This window comes from Drosophila takahashii, chromosome 3L (genome assembly GCF_030179915.1).
Source record: "Drosophila takahashii strain IR98-3 E-12201 chromosome 3L, DtakHiC1v2, whole genome shotgun sequence".
In the NCBI taxonomy this organism is placed as follows: domain Eukaryota; kingdom Metazoa; phylum Arthropoda; class Insecta; order Diptera; family Drosophilidae; genus Drosophila; species Drosophila takahashii.
The window spans coordinates 18,526,511-18,548,311 of record NC_091680.1 but is presented as its reverse complement, the minus strand read 5'-3'; the positions used below and the strand labels follow the sequence as shown (position 1 = coordinate 18,548,311).

General features: G+C 43.6%; 4 protein-coding genes across 13 annotated transcripts in view; 1 reads left to right on the top strand and 3 right to left on the bottom strand.

The window, feature by feature from the left end:
- Nucleotides 1–2,965, bottom strand: Nulp1 (Nuclear localized protein 1). 2 transcript variants are annotated; one of them, XM_017156407.3, is made up of 6 exons: nt 2,705–2,965; nt 2,256–2,623; nt 1,330–2,199; nt 947–1,273; nt 638–873; nt 1–389 (listed from the first exon to the last, which is right to left on the bottom strand). In XM_017156407.3, exons 1-6 carry the CDS (start codon nt 2,858–2,860, stop codon nt 229–231), a joined length of 2,118 nt encoding a protein of 705 aa, XP_017011896.2. In that variant the 5' UTR covers nt 2,861–2,965; the 3' UTR covers nt 1–228. The 2 variants fall into 2 exon arrangements, with proteins under 2 accessions (XP_017011896.2, XP_070070836.1); XM_070214735.1 differs by lacking the exon at nt 1–389 and adding an exon at nt 425–579.
- A 963-nt stretch (nt 2,966–3,928) lies between these two features.
- On the bottom strand, nt 3,929–4,833 carry fan (farinelli). Its single transcript, XM_017156361.3, has one exon. It carries the CDS (start codon nt 4,725–4,727, stop codon nt 4,026–4,028), a length of 702 nt encoding a protein of 233 aa, XP_017011850.2. The 5' UTR covers nt 4,728–4,833; the 3' UTR covers nt 3,929–4,025.
- An 81-nt stretch (nt 4,834–4,914) lies between these two features.
- On the top strand, nt 4,915–6,543 carry LOC108067371 (trypsin alpha-like). The gene is made up of 2 exons (XM_017156360.3): nt 4,915–5,554; nt 5,616–6,543. Exon 2 carries the CDS (start codon nt 5,750–5,752, stop codon nt 6,476–6,478), a length of 729 nt encoding a protein of 242 aa, XP_017011849.3. The 5' UTR covers nt 4,915–5,554; nt 5,616–5,749; the 3' UTR covers nt 6,479–6,543.
- A 154-nt stretch (nt 6,544–6,697) lies between these two features.
- Sarm (sterile alpha and armadillo motif) overlaps nt 6,698–21,801 on the bottom strand; it is a 40,571-nt gene continuing 25,467 nt past the window's right edge. For 2 of the 9 annotated variants that reach the window (XM_070214832.1, XM_070214833.1), the window contains 8 exons: nt 17,786–18,162; nt 16,999–17,389; nt 11,132–13,051; nt 10,507–10,686; nt 10,269–10,438; nt 9,920–10,137; nt 8,633–9,578; nt 6,699–6,873 (listed from right to left, as the gene is read on the bottom strand). In XM_070214832.1, coding sequence (XP_070070933.1) covers nt 6,789–6,873; nt 8,633–9,578; nt 9,920–10,137; nt 10,269–10,438; nt 10,507–10,686; nt 11,132–13,051; nt 16,999–17,389; nt 17,786–18,162 — 4,287 coding nt within the window. In that variant the 3' untranslated portion in view covers nt 6,699–6,788. Of the gene's footprint in view, nt 6,874–6,932; nt 7,218–8,632; nt 9,579–9,919; nt 10,138–10,268; nt 10,439–10,506; nt 10,687–11,131; nt 13,052–13,423; nt 13,623–13,648; nt 14,447–14,486; nt 14,923–16,998; nt 17,390–17,785; nt 18,163–19,340; nt 19,973–21,801 lie in introns of those variants that run through there. The other 7 variants (XM_070214834.1, XM_017156350.3, XM_070214830.1 and 4 more) reach the window with 7 other exon arrangements.

The following is a 21,801-nucleotide window of genomic DNA, read 5'->3' as shown; positions in this document are numbered from 1 at the left end:
TTTGATCTAAAGCTTGTACTGGAAAATTTTATTCAATGCATAAGTTCATATGTTTTGTATGTGTTCAAATTGCTCTAATATATATATGTATATTATATTTTGTATATTTCCATTTTGTGACGGTGTCGTTTAGCTGAGGGAATAGCAAAAGGTGGTTTCCAAAAAAAAACAAGTTCCAAGCCACGAATCCGACAAACTTTGATACGTTTCGCGTAATTGACAAGTTGACTAGTCAGCGTAGTCACTGGAGCCCTCTTCCTCGTCGTTGCTGCTCGTGGACTGCGCCGCCGCCGTTTCCGGTGAACGCAAATGCTCTGCGATCCGGAAGTTCTGCAGGAAGTCCCGCATCGCGTCCATCATCAGGGTCAACGACTGCTGAAGGCCAGCTTCTGCAATGTTTTTGGAGGAATTTTGTTTGAATTTTGGCAACAATTGAATTTTGGGATTGATTTTAACATCGTTAAAAAATTAAACTTAAAACTTAACAAACGAACTAAAATGGTTTTTATATTTGGAAAAATAATGTGACTGAATTAAATCCAGAACTCAAACTTATTTCTATATTTTATGATCCGTTTTCTGGGACGAAAGTTCCATTATCTTATGATATGCTTAATAAACCATTGCTCATACGAACCTTCCGCTTCACGGATGGCTCCTGCAACTCCGGCAGCTCCGGCTTCGATGCCAGCTTCAAAGTTGGCTTCCGGTGGAGCTGCTGGTCCTGGCCCAGCTGCTGGTGCTGCTCCGCCTTCCGGGGGCTGAGCATTTGCCGCCAGGTTGTTGATGTTGAACGAAGGCAAAAGCGATTGGAAAAACATTGATACGGAATTGTTCGTGTTCGTTGTGGGGCTGCTGCTTGAAGAGGATTTTCTGTAAAAAATAAGAGGTGACATTATTTAAATCTTATCAGAAAAGAAGGCATTAAATCCTAGCACAGACTTACCGCTGATAGCAGTTGACGCTGTTCGGTGGCGGCAGTGGGTCGTAGGTCATGATGGCCTGCTTCTCCTTGGACACGAAGACGGCCAGCGGGACCTTTTCCTTGTAGTCGGAGAGTATGACATGCCGCAGAATGGGCCTCGGAGGAGTTCCGCCATACCTCAAAGATCTCTTCGTCTTGTACTCGCTGACCAGGGGATCCTTGCTCTCAATGCGATCTAGTACCACATTCACGTTGGACTCCAGCCAGGGAAGCACCTCGTTCTGACGCCAAACGACTCGGGCACGGCACACATACAGGCAAACCAGCTGGTGCAGGGCAGGCGATTGACTAATAAACAAGATAAGTGATTAGGTTCTGCTAATCATCGATAAGACTCCACTCACTTGCCCGACACATCCGCAAAGAAGTACGACGAGGCCAGCACCCGCTTGTCCGTCTGCACCGACATCTCGTCCAGCAGCGGACGCAGCACACCCGGGAACATGAGCAGGGCGTACTGCAGCGCCTGATTGGAGCGCTCGCAGGCGCCGTGCAGCGTGTGCAGGGCCAGGGCATACGAGTAGGCCATGTTGGGCAGCTGATTGAGGTTCCGCGCCGCGTTATATTCCTCGTAGAACTCCACCAGCCAGCCAAACTGCTTGCTGCGCAGCGCATAGTAGTCGATGACCAGGATCATGGCCAGCGGATCCGTGTCCGGCTGCAGACTGAGCAGCAGTTTGGAGATCTCGAAGGCGGTGCGGCTGCAGGCGCGCTCCTCCAGGTACTGGGCGTGCTTGAACAGGACGATGTAGAAGGATCGGTTCTCCTGGCGACGATAGTCCAGTCGGCAGTTGCCCGATGTCAGGCTGAAATTAATATGCAGCGACGATTCCAAAAGGAGTAAAGCGCGCTCCAGAAGCTCAGAGGCCAGGGCGAAATCCTCCGTCATCTTGCACACCTCGCTCAGCTGCACCAAGGAGTCCACGTGGTAGGGGCATCGCTTGATCAGTGTAATCAGAAATTCCGAATCAATGCGCTCCAAGGCGGACAGGAACATGTGCTGCACTCCCTGGTAGTACTGGCTGTGTTCGAAGGCAAACCACTGGACTTCTGAGCCGCTTTCTGTGATGCTTTTGGAGGACACCGATGGCGAGTCGGGAGCAGCCGGTAGCAGCTTCATGGTGATGGTGTTCTTGGTCAGTGGCGGCCACGATTCCTTGGCGCTCACCATGTAGGTGGACTTTAGGGTGGGCTTCTGCCGGCCACGCTTGGTTCTGAAAGGGGAGTATAAATAATCATTCAATTTTGAATCTTAAACTGCTAAACTCACTCCACTTTGACCACCCTCTTGCCAAAGGTTCGCCGCATTTCGTTCTGCGGATTCAGGTGGCGCAGCTCCACGGAGAGGAGTTTCTTGGTGGCGGAGCTGGAGGCCACCTGCTTCACCGACTGCCTGGGCACCGCATCGTAGACCTTGCCGAGCAGTGGGTCCACCTTTTCGAAGTACTTGTCCTGGCGCTCGTTGTCCTCGCTGCTGATGTGGTTGCCACTGGACTTGGCCTTCTTCTTGCGCTTCTTCTTCTTCTTCTTGGCGACGGAGGAGGCACTGGCATGGGGCAGGGCGGCCGAGGGGTGCTCCGTCTCGTTGTCGTCCTCCTTGAACTCGCTCTCCGAGAGACTCAGGCCGGGCTGATTGAGCTAAGATTTTTACATAAATGGGGCAAAGGGAAAGGAGGAGTTACTGATGAGGTGGCTATAAAGATTAAGAGCGTGCCCTACCAAATCGAATGGATTCAGGTGCGACTTGCGGTCGCGTCGCATGTCGCTGTCCTCCAGTTCATCATTGTCGCTCAGCTCCTCGCAGTCCTCGTCCTCGGGCGGCGGCGCCAGCTTGTCCGCGTCGCCCTGCAGCTTCTTCAGCATTCGCGCAGACATCCTTCAGGTGTCCTTATATCCCTAGGCTGCAATTCTATTTATTTTCGTCGTAGAATACGTGTGTATTTCGCTATTTTTTTTCTGCCACTCTGCCCACTAGATCAACGAATCACCCTGTGTTTTTTGACGCAAAATTTGAAAAAACATGGCGCACCCTGTGGAGTGGCGCAAAAGTTGAAATAATTTGAATTAAAAGAAAAATTACAAGAGAAATGGATGGCCCATAAGAAATTATTCTTTATTCCAATGTAAAACAAAGTTTAATCATTCGTCGTCAGAGAGGTTTATTTTACCTGAAAAGATAATGCACTGGCCAGTGGTCAGAACCAGGGACCGTAAATAATCATTATTTGAGATTTTTATTTTAAAAAGACTACTGTGATATTTTGTTTTAAACGTCAAAAATAACGTTCTTTTTACTCTTGTCCACAAAGTATATGCATTTCAACAAATCTGGAAAGCAAATGAACTGTTATTTGTTCATGTCTATAAAGTGCATAAAAACCAGTTAAATTGTTGATTAAAATATGTAAAAACCTCAGTAGGCCTTTTAAAATAAAAATCTCAAATAATGATTATTTTCGGTCCCTGGTCAGAACAGGTGGTATTTTAAATTTCAGTGTTACTTTGAATGGTTTTCAAATTTAACAAGTTCAAGGGGCTTGAATTCAGTTATTGTTTTGACTTAAAAATCACAGACTATTTTAGCTAAAAAAAACCATTAGTTTTGAAACTAAAGTTTTAATTTAATTTATAGGTACTTTATTTTTAATCAGCTTTCATTTTGATAAAAAGAAAAAAAATAATTACATAAATACGAATAAATATATCTGATAAGACATCTATAATACTCACTTCAATCAGAAATCATCTCTATATATAAAGCTTACCAAATAAAAATTAGCATTCAACATTTGTATAGAACCTAACCTAACCTTTTTGATTGAGGTTAGGTACTAGGTCTAATGTTAAACTAACAATAATGATAGAAATAAAAATAGATTCATTTACTTAAGAACCTGACAAGTCAAAGGAAAACCCACATTGGAAATAAAAGTAGGCACACCCTTAAAGTGTAATTAGTTTTAATTGACAACCAATTTTAGTACAATTTGCGTCCAATTCACTGGATCTTGGTTCCAAATGAATGCCATGATGAATAATTTTACAAGTAATTCTTGCCATAAAAGGCGCCTGCAAAGGCGGCCAAGATGGTGAGAATAAAGGCGGCCACGTAGAAGAAGGCGCTGCGTCCTTGGCGCTGACGATGCATCATCTGCTGGCCAGGACCGGATCCCATCGACTGGTCACGCAAAGAGTCGATCTCCTCCTTGAGGGCCAGACGCTCGTCCTCCAGCATGTTGACCTGCTTGAGCAACTTGGCCACCGGCTCGCTGACCTCCTGGGCATCGAAATGGTCCTCGCCGTCCTTGACTTCCACAGCCGATTTGGCTGCCCCGCCGGCCTGGCGGAATTGCTCCTCTTTCGAGAGCAGCAGTTCGCACCTGATCTTGGTGTCCCAGATGTCCTCCGGCTTCTGCAGCTTCCAGAACTCCTGCATGTCCTTCATATCGCCAGTTGCCTCGGCCGCCAGGAGGAGGAACTTGTGGCGCTTCTGGAACGACTCCTGGTGAATGGGCTGCATGAAGATGTCCACGTTGACCTTCTCCCCGGGCCCCAGAACTCCGATATTGGGGCGGACGAAAAACAGCTTCGGGGTGGTGGTCTTCATCTTGAAGGCCACCCTCTGGGACTTGCTGGGATTCCCGATGACCAGCTTTTTGCACCCGGACCGATTGAAAGGTCCCTCGAAGAGAATCCCCTCGCAGGGATCAAGGCACAGTTTTCCTTCCTTTTTGTCGGACATTTCGGATTATTTAACTTTTTTAAAATTCGAAGTGTTTGCCCGAAATGTGGAAAAAAAGTAATGAGCAATACCAGAGGTCTCAGGTGTTTGACACTGCCGCAAAATCGAAGTAAAACGGGTCGACTACTTGGACCCATTAGGGTTTCAGGGTTGAAGGTTTTAAAGTAGAGCTGCAAAACTATCGATAGTGTAGTCAGTCGATTTGAAGGGAATAAAAACGCAGAGAATAAAAACACATGAAGTAATCAAATCAGCTTGAGAGTATATTAGCGACTGACTCGCATTATAACGTTGAATCTGTTACAGTAGAAGACTGATTGTAGAGATACGAGCATGCATTGCTTCGCGTGATTAACATTTTTAACACTTCTCCTCAATGCAAGCACGATAAAAATATTGATAGTACAAATTCTTGGTCAATACATCTGTAATCATTACCTCAGCAGAAGCATATTTCAAAACAATCTGACCTTTGTTCAGTATCTGACGTACAAAGTGATATCTTATATCTGCTTCGTCCGAGTGAATAACAGAAACTGACCGATTGATTCGATACCACAGGAATTGTGGGAAGCATAATGTTTAAGGATAATGAAAAATGCAACAATTTTAGTGACGAAGCGCACAAGGAAACCCTAAAATTGGTTTGTCGTTGGATCATCGCAGCAGGTTTTTAATTTAGGACTTTAAAATTACACTAGAAATGGGCTAACAATAAATAATGCAAACTAATTTAATTTATTTTTAAAGTTCTAAAAGAATTTTTTTATTGTCTTTTGCAAGTAGTGTTAGCTAAATTTGTAAAATTAGCCTATAATTATCTTCAGGTATACCTTAAAAAATTTTAATTGGTTTCTATTTTAGAAAATTAATTACTTTCCTCGTTAGATTCTTTGAGGTCTGTGATTTCGAAGCTATTCGCTGACATTCTTGTGCTAGATAAACGGAAACCTCAACTGAATACCTATAAAAGAGTGGTGTCTTCTGGGTAAAAGTCACTCTCAGCTCGAACTCTATTCAAGATGTTCCTCCAGTGGGCTTTTCTGATCTCCAGCGCAACACTGATCTCAGCCGGATCCCTATCGAATTGGGAAAGGATTGTGGGTGGACAGCCGGCGAACATTTCGGAGGTACCATGGCAGGCCTCTCTTGAAGTGGATGGCGAACATGATTGCGGTGCCGTCATTTTCAGTGACCAGATCCTTATAACAGCAGCCCATTGTGTTAGGCGCCGTAATCTAAAAGTATACTCCGTGAGAGTGGGATCATCGAAACCAAACCAAGGAGGCCAGTTGGTAAAGATAGCAGGCGTCATGCGGAACGAGAGGAACACCAATGATATAGCCGTCATCCGACTCAAGACCAAACTCCAATTGGGCGACAGTGTAAGACCAATTCCTTTGGCAGATAAAGATCCTGCAGATGGAGCATCCGCATTGGTTTCCGGTTGGGGAAGAATCAAATATCAAGGGAGCGTAGCGAAAACCCTTCTCAAGGTCACAGTGAACATTGTGAATCGGAGGGTATGCTCCGCGTCCTACGGCTATATTGCTAGAGATCAGATCTGTGCCGCTGCTCCTGGAAAGGATTCCTGCCAAGGAGACTCCGGAGGTCCGCTGGTCAGCGACGGTAAACTTGTTGGCATCGTTTCCACTGGCAATGGATGTGCTCTTCCCCATTTCCCCGGTATCTATGTTAATGTGGCTAGGATCAGGCCCTGGATCGACAATGCTATTAAATCTTTAATGTAAATGAGTGTGCACTTTGAAACATACCCATTAAAAATGGTAATAAAAATCAGAAGAACATTTTAATAAAAATTTCAAGTGTAAATGTGGCTATTAATTAATTTAAATTTTGTTTTAACGCCTTAATGGTAAAAAATAAAATATTCGGGATCTTTGGAGTATTGTAAAAATTTGAGTCTTTTGCCCAGTTATCTACAGTTACAACATATTTCAGTTTTTTAATTCGTTCGTTTTTATTGTGTTTCGATTCGTATGTTTTTAATATTTACAAAAATTCGATGAGTTTGTGCTGAGTGTGGGTAAGGTGGGTCCACTACCAAAATATCATGCGGCCAGCATTGGGGGAGGTGGCCTTGGACAGAATAATGCCCGACAGTTCCTCGTCCTCCAGTTCGTTGCTGTTTCGAGGAGGTGGAATTGGGTAGAGAACGAATTAAATAAATGTGTGACTGGACTCTTTTGATTTATGCAATTATATACACGTTTATTGGTATCGCTATTCGCTTAGTTTGATTGTTGTTTTTTTGTTGGTTCTTTTGCAATAAATAACAATGAATGTTGGTTGTCGAGACAGCGGATGCTGGGTGGGCATCGATATTGATCACGGTGCGATGATGGGGTTTTTTTTTTCGAATTCGATTCGATTTGAAGGGTGGGTGCTTTTGTGGGCGGGTGTAGTACAACAGGCACAACGATAACAACAGTTACAACGGATTGCGGTAGCCAATTTCGCTTTTATGGTCTACAAATAGAGTCCAGACGGATAAAGAAAAAAATAGAGAAGAAAGGGAAGAAAAGAAAGTGATTATATATATGCGAAATAAAACATATGGAATTCCATTAGCGGCACAAACACAAATTCAAGTACAGAACGTAACAAAAACATAACACAAAACGTACAAAATCGGGATGTAGACATGCAATTGATGATGTTGTATGGGCTGATAAAGCAGGGGGAAGAGCTATATAGGGCCAATAATACACATTTCGTTTTAATTAAGTCACATTTTATTTCTGTCGTTCTTTTTCGTTTTCGGTTTTCTTTTCAACTTTAGGCACTATTTAAATATTAAATATATATTGCAAAAATCAATAAAAATATGCCTTAAAAACTCCTGCGCTAAAATTAGGTTTTGTACAGCATGTTTTGTTGTAAAAATTTTGCATAAGTAAATTTCGATTATAAGTAGTTTAAATATCACTTAAATATTTTCGTTTTAAGCCACATGGGTTAATTTCAAATTTAGCAATTTCTAATTTACGTTTTGCGGACGGTTACAAGAACAAATTGCAAACACGAGAAATGTACAAATTTTTAAACATATTAATTATAAATATCATATTAAATATAGGTTGTTTTTGTTTTCGTTTTCCAATGTATTTTTGTTTCTTGTAATGTTTAAAATTAGTTGGTTTTTGTTTTGTGTTCTATAAATTAGGTTTCGTATTTATGCAGTCGTTAATTGTGTATTTTCTTTCCATAAATTAGTTTTTGCACTTTAAATTCGCTTACTCATTTTTCAATAAAAAAAATTAAATATCAAAATCAACAACTAATCACAAGGCAAACAGTGTTTGTAGAGAGAGAAAGTAGAGGGGGGAGGCGTTCCATTTTTTTTTCAAATTTGCGCAACGCAGGCGAGTTTTAGTGGATGCTTTTCGAAACGAGTTGAGTCAACGAGTGGCGAGTAAAAATAGCGAGCGAGTACCAACACCAGAGAAAGAGAAGTAGAGAGGCAGCGAGTGGAGTAAAGAGAGGTAGAGGGGTTGTGGGGGTTTTTTATGGGTAAGTGATTGGATGAGATTCTTTTTAGATGTCACAAATGCAGCGAGTGGCGAGTAACGGGTTAACAGGCACTTAGTAGGCGATTGGCGAGTAACTAAGACCATCTGTTCACGATCTGATTTCTTTCAAGTTATGATTACATAGAACCAGAAATAATTTTAAAATAGGGAATTGCTTTAGATTAATGCCATTAATCGCTATCGTTAGTATTTGGTAAATCTAAACCTTTCTAGCACTTTCGGAAATACCACCCTTCAGAAATCAGTTCGTGAAAAGATATCTAAAATTTATATCGAGCAGATAGCGAGTGACGAGCGACGAGTATTGACTCCTAGTCCTCCTCGTCCCTTCGCCTTCTCGTTATGGCTTACTTTTTCATCAGCGAGCGGACCTTCTTCATCGTTCGATTGAAGATCGTCTTGTTGTTTCCCCCGGCACTGTAGTTGGAGCCCAGCGACGAGTTGGAGGTCTTGTTGCTAGTCAAACTGGCTCCGCGATGAACCGAGGCCGAAGCCCTCTGTTGATTGCCATGTCGCAGACACCCATCGGGCTGATCCTCCCGCTCGCTTTCCGTAGCACTCACGCCCTCGGGACTCTGCCGTTCCCTCGCCCTCTCCCGCTCCCTCGTGGGTTGCGGAGGTCTTTCGGGCGTCGGTGATTTCGAGGAGGAGCTGGTGTCCCTTCGCTGGGGTTGCGGGGTCATTGGAATGGCCAGATTCTGCATACTCTGCGTTCCGTCCGAGAGTTCGCTACTCGGTGGCAGCAGTTCGGCCAGCGTCTGTTTGCTGAGTATGTGGTCCAGGCTTCGGGACTTCCGGTGCTGCTGGACATTCGCCGGTGGCGACAGGGTATGCTTGTCCCGCCGCATCACCGAGTCACCGGTGGTGGGCGCTTCCGCCTCCTCCTCCTCTTCGGGTTGCAGGGTGCTCGTGGAACTGGCATTCGTTAGAGCCGTGCTGCCCGCCGTCACCTTGGCCGCTGCCGCTGCTATCCTCTGTTCGGGCGTCGAGCCCGCCTGGTCCAGCAACCCATCCACGCTGTGCGATCGATAGCCACTGCCCATGCCGGAACCAGATCCATGACCCAATCCCGCCGCCGAACTGCGACGCGGTGGCAGATACGCCAGCGGCGTCATGTTCTGCATGGACGCGGAACCCGCTCCCGATTTGTGCAGCAGGGCAGCCTGCTGGGTGCGATAGGGAGTGAGGATCTGGGAGCGCTTCGAGGGCGCCCGCGAATAGCCACTCAGCTGCGAGGTGCTGCCCCTTTGGCGGGCTGGTGAGGGGGATTGGCGGTACCTATTTGCCTGGTGATTAGCTGCGCGTGAGACGGCGTTTCAAGCGATTTCGAGTGTGTGGCAATCAGAATTAAATCAATTATTAATTGGTAAGAGTAAAGAGTAATGGGTGGTGTAGTGGGAGTAGTAATGGGTTGATCGGTGGGTGAGTGAGTGTTTAGAGAGAGAGAGAGTTTTAAAAAGAGAGTGGGAGTTGTACTAGAGTGTGACCTTGAGGATCTCTGCTTAAGCCTAGAACATATTCGAGTTGGCTAACTCAGTAAAACTTTAGCTTAACGTGGCTCACTCTACGCTGGAGCCGCCGGGGGACTATTTGAGTTGGGAGTAGAAGTAGTAGTAGTTGTAGTACTCGTTGGCCCACCTTGTCCGCTGCCATTGGCCGCCGCCATCAGGCCATCCACCACACTGCCTGCGCCGCCGCCACCACCTCCTCCTCCTGCTCCTCCAGTTGCTGCTCCTGATCCGCCGCCGCCCTGGTAGTCGGAGTCGTTGCTGTGCATTCTTTGGTATGAGACCGAACCGGGGGTGCCCGGCACCATCGCCGCAATGCGATCGATATTCTTTTCGCCGCGCAAAAATCTGCCGCATCAGAAGAATGGGAATCGTTTAAGTTTTAAGTTTGTCAGTTATTCTGGCTAATTGGTATTCGGGCTAATGGTAATCGTCCTAGTCCCAGGCTAATCCAGATCTAAATGCGTCGCTTAATATACCTTTCGAGCTTATCGATGCAGGCGTCCTGGTAGTCGTGGATCCAACTAACCCCATTGAAGTGCGCCACGCTGCGCATGTCCTCCGGCAGTCGCTCCACCTCGGGCCAATCGAAGTGCTGGTCCATGATGGGTATGATGTTGCAGTTCGAGTTCAAAGCGGCCACGATTTCCTATGGTTTTGAAGGGATTCCCATTATGAGTATTACTTGATTGATTGAGGTACGACAAAGGTACTCACGCGATGCACCCAGTCCTTGCAGTCCTCGTCGTTGATGCAGCGGTGCAAAGCATCGGGCGTTAATACTAAGACAAAGTTCTTTGCCTGCCGAATACTGTTCAAGAGGCCGTTGTCGAATTTGCCCGCCTCCAGACGCTCCACGTCGATAAACACGGAGAAGCCACGCAGCTGCAGGTGAACCTGTGAGTAGGAAAATATTCTAGTTAAATCATTTCTCATAAAAACAAGAGAAAACGGGTTTGTGTCCCGACTATCTAATACCCGTCACTCAGCTAAAGGGAGTGCGAGGTAGATGGATATATAAAATTTAGATTGCGCATAACTTTTTAATGAATGGTCCGATTTGAAAAATGTCTTCTACATTTTGATAGGTATAAATATACATAACATACATATAAAATCTTTAAAGGTGTGGGCGCCAGACACATTTTAAAATCGTTAGTGGACCTTAGAGGTGGCGTGGCGCTCGGCTGAAATAAACTAGCGCTGCATAGAAAGCCCAAGAATATGTGTGGGAAATCTCAACCTTCTAGCTTTTGTAGTTTCCGAGATCTCAGCGTTCATACAGACAGACAGACATACGGTTACTCTACGAGTAACGGCTATAAATATCAAGTATACGCACCTTGAGCAGGCTGGCCAGCTGAGAGCCATTGGATCGCCGGTAGCTAACAAAGACATCCAGTGTCTTGGCCATATTCTCCTCCGACGAGCTGGGCAGCGAGTTCTCCAGGTTCTTCACCGCATTGAGGATTCGCAGGCGATGGATTGAATTGTGGATGCCGCACTCCGTCATCAGCATGTCCTCGTTGACATGCGGCAAGGCACACTTATCGATGCCCGCGTTCAGCATGGCATACGTGTAGGTGCAGTAGTCGGTGCCGATCTCCGAGAGAAACTGGTGCATCTTGGCCGTGTCCTTGGACGAGTAGTCGGCCATTCGCTTGAGGTTTTGCAGCTCGCGTTCGAATCGCTTCAGCAGGATTCCATTGCAGATTCCAATGTCCGCCCGAAGATTATCATGGTTGAGCTTCAGCAACAGATCGCCGTCCACCTGGGACTCGTTGAACTTGTCGATGTAGTCATTGAATCCGATCTGCTTCACCCACTCCTGCACATCCTCCACGGACCACAGGGGCACCTGTTGCGACAGCTTGTGCGGCACAGTCTCCCCGATTAATCTTAAAGCCTGGGCCGCAAATTTGGAGGCAATGGCATTGGGGCAACTGGCCACGGTCTTTAGAGCCTCTATGGCATTGATCTCCCGGAAGATGTCCGTGTTGCCCTGCTCCCTCTTGATGCCCGCCTCCATGCAAAAGTGGAAGGCTGCCAGATTGCGGGCCTCTTCGCGATTTGAACTGAGCACCGGCACCAATCGCTTGAGCCAATGTTTGCTCTGCCCGTGGGCATGCGCCAGATTGGATCTCGCAAAGGCCGAGGGATCATGGGTGGTGACAAAGGGCTCCACCAGATCCAGGCATCCCGACTTCAGCACCTCCGCCTCGATCTCCTTGTTGGCCACCAGCACTGCAATCGCGAGGCAGGCATAGTACTTGATGTTGTCGTCGTTGTGAAAGGCCAGCGGGAACAGCCACATGGGCACCTTGCGCAGGATCATCTCCTCCTGATTCTCGGCTCCGCCGTAGAGCGACAGATTCGCCAAAGCACTGGCGCAGTGGCGCAGGGTCTCCAGATCGCTGGTGCGGCACTCGAAGAGCACGGCGTCCAGACCTCCTAGCCTTATCACATCCGAACAAGTGCCTTCCGAGTGCTTGAACAGATGCTCCAGGATGCCCGTGCCCACACGCGAGTGCTCCATATTCGAGTTCTTCGTGCAAACGCAGGCCACATTCACGACCTTATCGAGGCCATTGTCCACCACATGCTTGCGGTTCTCGGTGGTCAGGCACTGCTCGAGTAGCTGGGCGGAGGAGAACTGCAAATCTGGCTTCACGCAGTTCTTCATGAGAAGATCGAGGCCGCCACTTTGGCGCAGTGAGTTGCACAGCGAGTAGCCCAGCTCGTGACCATGGGTGGGCACTGCCCAGGCCCTCCGGATAACCTCGTTGATCTTCTCCAGGTACTGCGACTTCTTGGCACCCACCTCATGCGTGGCTATGGCGGTGCCACCTCGCTCGTCCTCCTGCAGCGAACTCACTATCGAGGTGAGCATGTTGGAATACTTGTTGATCGTCTGCTCGATCTCCTGCTGCCCACTGCCCGCTGTTAAAGACTTGAGGTCGTCCAACTTGAGATCGGTGAGCTTCAGCATCTGTCCGTTCATCGCGGACATCTGGGAGGTGATCATGCTGCTGCCGGTGCTCGAGACGCCCTTGTGCAGCATCGAGTAGTTGGCCTGCGAGGCGGAGGACACATGCTTCTCCTGGCTGATGATCCCGTTGGAGGTCATCGTCTGCGATTGCTGCGACTGCGAGATCGCCTTCTTGTCTGCCGAGAAGTTCTCGCTCTGCACCGTAATACTGGTGGCGGCCACATTGTTGCTCGCCTGCTGTGTGATGTCGCCGGTGCGCAGAGAGAGCGCTTCCTGGATATTTGATGATTTGGAAAGAATGTATAACAGTTAGTGAGGATTAAATAGGTGGTATATAAAATGAAGATAACTTATTCCTTGGTATAACAAGTAACGTAATGCAAAATTTACAAATATAACAGATTTAAAACTGTTATACAAACAAGGTAAATGCATAGGTACACTGAAATCATGCTTTAATTTTGTGTGTAATGACATTTCTTGAATTTTATTTACTAAGGTTTAAAAACGGCACGTATAACAGTTTCGAAACTGTTATACAAACTGTTATACTTTCCCAAAAATCTAGTCTTATCATCCCAAAACCTCACCAGGTCACTAAATCTAGACTAAAGCTCAACAAACACGCCCCCTTCTCTGTTATACCTTGCTCTGCTCCACCTCAATGGGAATTTCGCGTACATTTTTCATTTGATTGCAGTTGTGACTGCTATTGTTGTTGTGATTGGGTGTTGTAATTGCTGAGTGGTTGGTGTTGTTGATGGGCGTTGGTGGTGGCAGTGGTTGCTGTTGTTGTTGCTGTGGTGGAGGTGGTGGCGACAGTGGACAGTTGCTAATTGGCTGTGGGGGCGGGTTAGAACTCTTACGTACTCTGGTGTGCGAACTAGAAGTGGAGGAGGATTGCGACGAGGACGACGACGACGACGAAGAGGAGGAGGAGGAGGACGAAGCTGCTCCAGACATTCTGGCAGCGGACGCAGTGGTGGACATGGTAGTGGCTCCCGTTGAACCGGCCACCACTTGAATGGGCTGTGGCGGCGGGGAGAGCGGTGAAGAGATTCCGAATTTATTGGGGGGCGTGGCCACAGGCGGCGGTGATAACGGCATCTCCACAATGGGACTGGGCGATCGGGTGGGCGTGAAGTCCGACTGGCCGGTCGAGCGGAAGATGCCCTTGCGAACGGGCCAGGGTGCCTGATGATTGGACATTGTTTCTCCCCCAAGAAGGTGGCAGGTATTTCAATGCCAAAGTCGCTTCGGTAGTTGCTGATTATTTCGTTCCGTATATACTCGTATATATAGAGATGAATGCTGCTGTGCTGCTGTTTCGTTCGTGTATTTTTTTCCGTCCTATATACTTTGTATTTTATTTATTTTCATTCACATAAAAATAGCGCACAAATTGGCTACGTCGACGTCACCGTCACTTTCTCTGTGTGTGTGTCTTGTTTTTTTCTGTATTTCTTTCAGTGTATTTGGGTGTTGTTTCGTTGTATCTGTGTGTGACACTGACCGACAAATAGAACTTGTAATAATTTTACAGCTAAATGGCAATTAACAAGGCACTTGACACAGCTCCACTGTACAAAACGATGATTCTATACACATTGCAGGGCATGAAATGACCGAATCGCACACTTGTTGAGCCACATTTGCTTATGGAATTGGAATTGGGGAAAACTTAACGAAGGCATTGGTAAAAGCTCACATAGCGTCGAAAGCGGTAGGCCATCTGTCGTTAGGTTTTCGATTTTCCGATTTTCCGATTTTCGTCGAGTTCTCAGGCTGATTTTTCAGGTATCATAGAACTTTATATTGTTTAATATAAATCCGTTTTCTTGACACACTTGTTTTCCTTAATTAAATTTCACCACTTAGTGTATTCAGTTGTAAACATAACATTTTAGACATTTGAAGGTCGGTTCCTATATTTTTCGTTTATCGTTACACCTGCGACAATATTCTCATTCGTAAACAAAATCGCTGTTTTAATTAGGAAGTCTTTGTCACTTGCGCTCTATTTGTATTTAGTACGATCTAGCCACAGTCACACATCAGCTTCTTATATATTCAAATGATTATACGGTTTCGTTCTATTGTATAATTCAACTACATATAATTCGATTGGCTGAAACGCTCACGACGCTCGTCTGTCTGCTACTGAGGTCCGCGTATCGCTCTGAAGTGTTTTATTCAAAATAATTTCGAAAATAAAACAAAGAGAGCACGGCAATTTTGCCTGCCGTTGAATATACGAAAATTCGTGGCGTTAACTCGTGGGAAATAAATCAAAAATAGGGAGAGGAATGGGGTTGGGGGCCCAGCAGTTGTATATGGATTTCCCATTTCTCCGTTTACTTCTCGGAAATAATTTGGAATGGTGCGTGCCTTTCCATGAGTTTCTTGCAATTGACGCAAATGTCCTAAGTCCATTCGGATTGTTCGCCGATCCATAAAAATTGTATCAAAGTATTTTCATGGGATTTTTTATTAATGTTAAAACCCGGGCACTTGTTGTCTGCACATGGAGCGTGGCTGTCTGTCTGTCTGTTTGCCTAATATTTTGGCGGAGGGCCAAGCAAAAGCATCCATTTAAATTGATGCCCTCTTGTGAGATTCTAAATATCTTTTGCTGGATTGAGTTGATATATACTTAAAAAGGGGCTCTGTTTTTGATAGACAATGTGTTGATGGAGAGTTTTGTGATGGATTTTATAAGTGGATATTTTAATCAGGGAACGAAAATAACTGTTATTGTAAATTTTTCATACAAAAAAATCACGCACTTAGAAGGGTCCTAAAAATTTTTTAAATACACCACAATTTTTATTAGCCATTGTAGTTTACAAATCCGTAATGATTTTTATTTTTTGATTTTTATAATAAAACTCAAAAAATAACTGTTATTTTTTGATTTTTATGAATAACAGTTATTCCCTTGACATTTTTGAAAAAATGAAATAATTAAAAAAAACATAATACCCGTGCTTTTTATAACTTACTAAAAATTTGTTAAAAAAGGCAACCGCGCATATTTTATACCTATATTTTTTTAAAATTTCGTTTACCCACAAAATCGCTATAAATCAAGTTTGAGTTTTATTTTGATCACGACGAATAACTGTTATTTGTCAACTTTTATTATAAAACTCGAAAAATAACAGTTATTCTTTGAGTTTTACTTTACAAATCAGAAAATAACTGTTAAAGTGTGATTTTTAAAATAAAACTTATAACAGTTACGTTCCCTGATTTTAATCGACGAGTATAACCATTTTCAAAACTGTTATACATGCCGCTATATTTGTAACTGAGGATTTTTCGAGATTTGCAAATAATTATAAAACTGTTATACTGTTATACTTTGCCATATCTTTCTAATGCTTTCCTTGACATTTAGCATATAGCCACCACCCAGGAATTTCATCATCCCATCATAAAACAATTAAATCTAATATACGTATGCAAATCAACAATGATGTAATGTAGCCGCCTCACCAGCTGATTAGATAAAATCTACTGCTCTAACTTTGTTTTTCCCCTATTTCAGCGATTCCAGGTAACCCTGGGTAACAGGTGTAATGGCGAAAACTGCAAACAGTAAAACACCTTTTTTGGGGTCTGTTGTACCTGAACTCTTCTGAACATTCCGGTCGGCTTGTCCTTCTTGGAATTGCAATAGTTACGGATGAATTTGGGGCTCCCGAGGAGCAGGCACTTGTTTAGAAGCATTTCACATTACTTTCGCCTCGAGTGTTGCCCGTTTTTCGGCGCCAGACAATCGATTTTCTTTGTCTTATGAGTAACCCAACATCCGACTTGCCAACTTTCACTTTTAGACAGATTTCTCTGTGGACTGGGATGGATATTAACGCCTTGGCGCTGATGTCCCTTGAACGACCTTAACACGCACGCGATGAACTCCCAACTGAAAGGCACTCCTTTTGGTCTAACAGTTAGCAAAAGCTTCCGAACTGGGGGTGGCCACCCTTTGGTGGAAATAACTCCCCTTTGTGCTATGCCAAAAAGCTCCAAGCAAAAGCTTTTTTCATAGGGGTCAGATTTCAGGGCCGAGTTCAATAGCTACTTGAACTAGGATTCGTTACTCTCATTTTAATAACTATTTTTAAAAATTAAACTACATTTTTGCATTCCGTTACTTCGTTACCTCTATGATATAGTTGTGTTCACTGATCTTAAGTTTTTAAATTAAAACTCACCTTAATTACGGCTGCATTCTCCTCTGTTTTGACACCATCCATCTCCAATCGATTCCTTATCGCCGACGCCCCCTTGCTTTCCTGATAGTCTATATCTCCGGCCTGCAGGCGCTTCATTTCCGCCGAGTTGCTGGTGGCCTGTTCGGAACTAAAGCCATCTGTGACCACCTTGGTCTTGGACTCGGTCTTCATGCTCTTCTCCTGAAACTTGATCGTGTCGATGGTCTTGTTCGACCCGCTCAGCCCACTGGCACTCAGCTGGGCGGCGGTGGGATGACTGAGGTTGAGGCCGCTGCCGAAGTGGTTATGCGGGCAGTCGTCGTCATCCGGCAGGGTCACGATCACATTGCTGTCATCGTCGTCCACCAGGTTCTCGAACGAGGCGCGAAGTCTGGGAAGTCAAAGAAAATATTTGAGAAATGTTTAATAAACATAACGAAATACATAGAGGCCCATCGCAAATTAGAATTTCCAATTAACGTCTGATTGTTAAATCTTTTTATGTGTGTATAATATTGGAATTCGTTAAGTAGGGTATTAAAAATATTACATATTTTGGATTTCAGTGATTTCTAGCTTGCCACTGAAACCAAAATATATTTTTTTAAATTTTCATAAATATTTAAATATTTATATATATAACTGACTCATAAAAAAACATATTTGATAAGCATGAAGTAGGGACGTCAATTGACGAAAGTATAAGCATTCCTAATTCATGTTTCACTATCTCCAATTATTAACTATATAATAGACAGTTCTTTTTGACTAGTCATCAATTTCTTACTTTTTCTGAAGCTGGGTGATCTTGTCCTGGCTGCTGAGACCCCTGAGATCGTCGATCGACGGATGGGCCGATGTGAGTTTGGGTGTTAGCCTGCTCGTTGTCTGCGACATTGTGCTGGGCGCTGTGATCGCCGAGGCTGGGGTGGTGCTAATGGATCCGGGTCCGCCGGTGATCCGCTCCTTGGCCAGATCGTTGATTTCCGACATGGACTTCTGGATGTTTGTGAGATCTCGCTTGATTTCCGCCGCCTTCATTTCGGATGAGGTGGACAGAGCCTGGGTGGTTGAGGAGCTGGAGGATGAGGAGGTTATGTGGTGGTGCAGGCGCTGGGACTTCTTCTCCACCCGCGTCGTTGTGCTACTGCTGCTGTTGACAACCTGATAAATAAACAACACAGACGGGCACAATTATAGAAAGTTAAGTTATTTTCTGGCACAGACTCATAGGCGGAAAAATGCGAGGAATTTGTGGCGTACAGAGACACATTTCCCCCCGTCCTCTGTGCAAATATTATATAGATATTCGTATATATATACTTATGAATATGCTTTACTGTCTGGCGCTATCTCTACTCGCATTTTATGGCCCCGGGCGCTTAACTTGGTCTTTATAAATCAAATGAGCCATTTGTTTTGGGATCGACATTTGTTTTGGGCGCTATATAATATTTGCCTTTCATGGAGCTTACCCCTAGAAAATGGATGTATGGGTCTCTCTATCTAAATTCCCCAATTTTGATAACTAACCAAATGCTTTATGGCACGGGAAAATATTCTATTTGATGTGCGATTTGCCTTGAAAGAGGTTTAGTTCAGCAGGCATTACTTCATTGATTAGTTTTACAAAGACATTGACCCTAGGTCAGTAAACCTGTCGATGCTCTCATCAAGCTTTAATTGGCCAGACATCATTTTATTAACTTATAATATCTTTAGATTTTATTCAGAACTCTGACACACTCATAACTTTCTAGGAAAAACCCGAGGAAGAGGATTTTCTATTTATGGTTTTGTTTGCTGAAAAGCCACAGCTCGAAGCGTCTTGACAAATGTCCGCGTATTACGAATCAAATCTAATTTTGGCCAGGTTTCTGGCGTCTGCCATCGAGAAATAAAGAGCGAAGAAGAAGCCCCAAAAGTCAAACAAGTTGAACAGTTGAACGTTAATATATATATGCGAATGAGTGGGTTGCGATCGGTTTTATAAGGCATTCTTCTTCTGGTTGGGCAATAAAACATGTGCACACACATAAATCGAGAGCGATTTGAATTGGCGTTACGCATACGACATGTTGGCCAAAGCGAATAGCAAACATTTCGCACCCCCGTCGCTCTCTTTCCGGCTGACATAAACTTATCGGTAAGGTAACACTTTCAAGTACCCCCGATCAATAAATATTTTTCCCTTACAAGTGCGGAGGGTGAAGGAGTTTGGCTTGGACATGAAATCAAAAGATTAGATATCATTTGTGTTTCTGTTTCTTTTTCCCCTTGATTTCTGCGTCATTTACTAAATTATCACAATGATGTTTTGTTTCGGAATCGACTTGACTAACCTTCTTAGATCGCCCGTTTTAGATCACAATTGGCGACTTCTTCGAAAACTCCGTTGGTTTCAATTGAATTTCATATTACGTATACGCCTCCGTTTTGATAAAGCACTTAACTCGGGCATATATAAACGTATGCGACCGTTTATATAGCTAAATAATCAGCTTGGGATGAGAGGGGCTTATCAGACATACGTAGACAAACACGGCTATAGAAAATATGTACTTATATTTTCAAATAGATTTTACTTTCTGTCCTCCACAATTTTCTATTTGCAGGACTTTTACTTTTTTTCCACGCTCGGACTTTTTCACTTTTCGTTGGTATTCTCTTTACTACTTTCGTTGTTCGATTTGCGATTGGTTTTTATTTATTTGTGAAATACTGATAACAAAGAGAGTTCGTTTAATTGTTCGTTAATGGGCAAAAAACCCACGATTGATTTCGTTTCGGCACTCGTTAAGGAGAAAATTATTATAAAGGTGATTTGTATTATTTCTTTTTTCGACGGCACACACGCTAGCAAAAAAGAACTACAGCAAAATTATTTCCGCCTCGTATGAGTGTTTTGCTATAGTATTTCTTGAATTTCTTAGCGCGCCGCTGGTTCGTTCGTTTCGTTAACTAAAATAAAAATGAGCGCCGAGCACGAAATTTCTAGCTCGACAGGCAGCGTGGGAGCTTGGCAGCTCGAGAGCTTTTTCAGCGCTGTCGCTTCGCTGCCGGCGTCGTTTTAAAGTGCGATCGACAAGATACACTGAGAACAAACCTTACTTAAAATAAAAAAAAATGTTTAATTGGCCCCATAGAGATCTCAATTCGATTCCTTTAAATCTTCTACCAAGTCATAACATAGTTTTTATGGAATTTATTTGAAATTGGGTTGGAAGAGATTTTAGTAGATACCCTACTTTAAATTTAACAGGCGGACGAGAAAACGGCCCTAAGTGTATAGAATTAAAAGAATTTGTCTTGAAACACAAACTTTATTTTTGAAAATTGTCAACAAAAAATATATTTTATGTTGAATTAAGATATTAGCAAAGAAAAATTTTCTTTTCTTACATATTTATTGAAAAAAATTAGAAAAAATCAAAATTTTTCGACATTATTTGGATTTTGCCAAGCCCTCTATTCCTAACCTCCACTAAGATACGATGAAGACGTATAAACTTCGTTATGTTTCAAAATAACTTGGTTGCTTTAGATACCATAAATATAGATAGAATATCTCAAATTTTGTTCTGTGTAAGCAGAGAGATAGTGAGCGAGGAAAAAGACACAGCTAAATGGCAACACATGGTGATAGCTTTTTAGCGTATGTGTTCGCAGGCAGAGGAATTCTAGGAAATCAAATTGTAAATACAAGTCTGGGCGGCTCTCCCTCAGCTTTTATGTGGTGCTCATGTGTGTTTATTTTCGCCGTGTTTCCCTTCGCTTAATCTTTAATTTATGCCGTGAATAATTTGCATTTCCATAATTCAGCTGTTAAGTCGGGTTCGGTTCACGTTTCTGTCTAAGCTTTTCAAGCCAAAGCTTCTCTAATTAACGAGTTCTCGGCTTGCGGTCGATTTGTAGTTCGTTTTTTTCTGATTTTCTGATTCAAGCTGGTTGAAGATTGTATCTCGTTCTGCCCATTTCAATTTTGCGATGTTTACTTTTCTGATTACCACGGGACTTTTTACTGAGAGAGCGAGCTAAAGAGCTTTGTTTTGTTTTCATTTAGTATTTGAATAATTGGGTGTTAATCTATGCATAATTATTCAGCAAATTTGCTTAGCCTTTATAATATTTTAATTATTATTGAGGCCGTTAGGCCTGTCTAATGGAAATAAATGCGATTCAAATGTGTTTAAGCATCGTTAAGGAGACCGGTTTTGTTCCTTTTTCTCTGGATTTTATTCATAAAATTATATTACATTTTTTTTTGATTTTTTGTTATGATTTGATTTGATTTGTATTACAATATTGTTTTTAATAATTGTATCAGTTGTTGTATTTAAAACCCCCTTACATTTTATTAAAGATCTTTATCGTTGTATTATCATATCTTATCCCGCGTCATAATATTCTATTCGTTCGGTTTACCTCAACAATTTCCGCGAATGGCAAATCATATCACAGAATTGGCTTGCTAACCACCTAAAATAAAGCTTTTTTCCTTGGAAAACTTAAATTGTCATGCCTCGCGAAAAAGCCGATTCGCCGAAGAAATGGGTAATTTGTGTTTTATTCTATTGAATGTGAATGAATTTGGCACGGTCCAATCGGGTTTCATATGTTTATATATACCCCTTGATGGGTGAAAACACATAACAATCACATCGCACTGATGATGCTTGTTGAACTTGGACCACAAACAGACAATCTCAGTCACAACCAGGATGTACACAGATAACGAGACTATCACACAATCAAAGTGAATCGGCGAATTTAGCGCGATTCACGAGTGGCGAATTGAAATCC

Coding starts and splice junctions, on each gene's coding strand:
- Nulp1 (XM_017156407.3), bottom strand. CDS start 2,860: ATGTCTGCGCGAATGCTGAAGAAGCTGCAGGGCGACGCGGACAAGCTG. Junction 874..946: donor AGCGTCAACTGCTATCAGCG/GTAAGTCTGTGC, acceptor TATTTTTTACAG/AAAATCCTCTTCAAGCAGCA. Junction 390..637: donor AGCCATCCGTGAAGCGGAAG/GTTCGTATGAGC, acceptor AAAACATTGCAG/AAGCTGGCCTTCAGCAGTCG.
- fan (XM_017156361.3), bottom strand. CDS start 4,727: ATGTCCGACAAAAAGGAAGGAAAACTGTGCCTTGATCCCTGCGAGGGG.
- LOC108067371 (XM_017156360.3), top strand. CDS start 5,750: ATGTTCCTCCAGTGGGCTTTTCTGATCTCCAGCGCAACACTGATCTCA.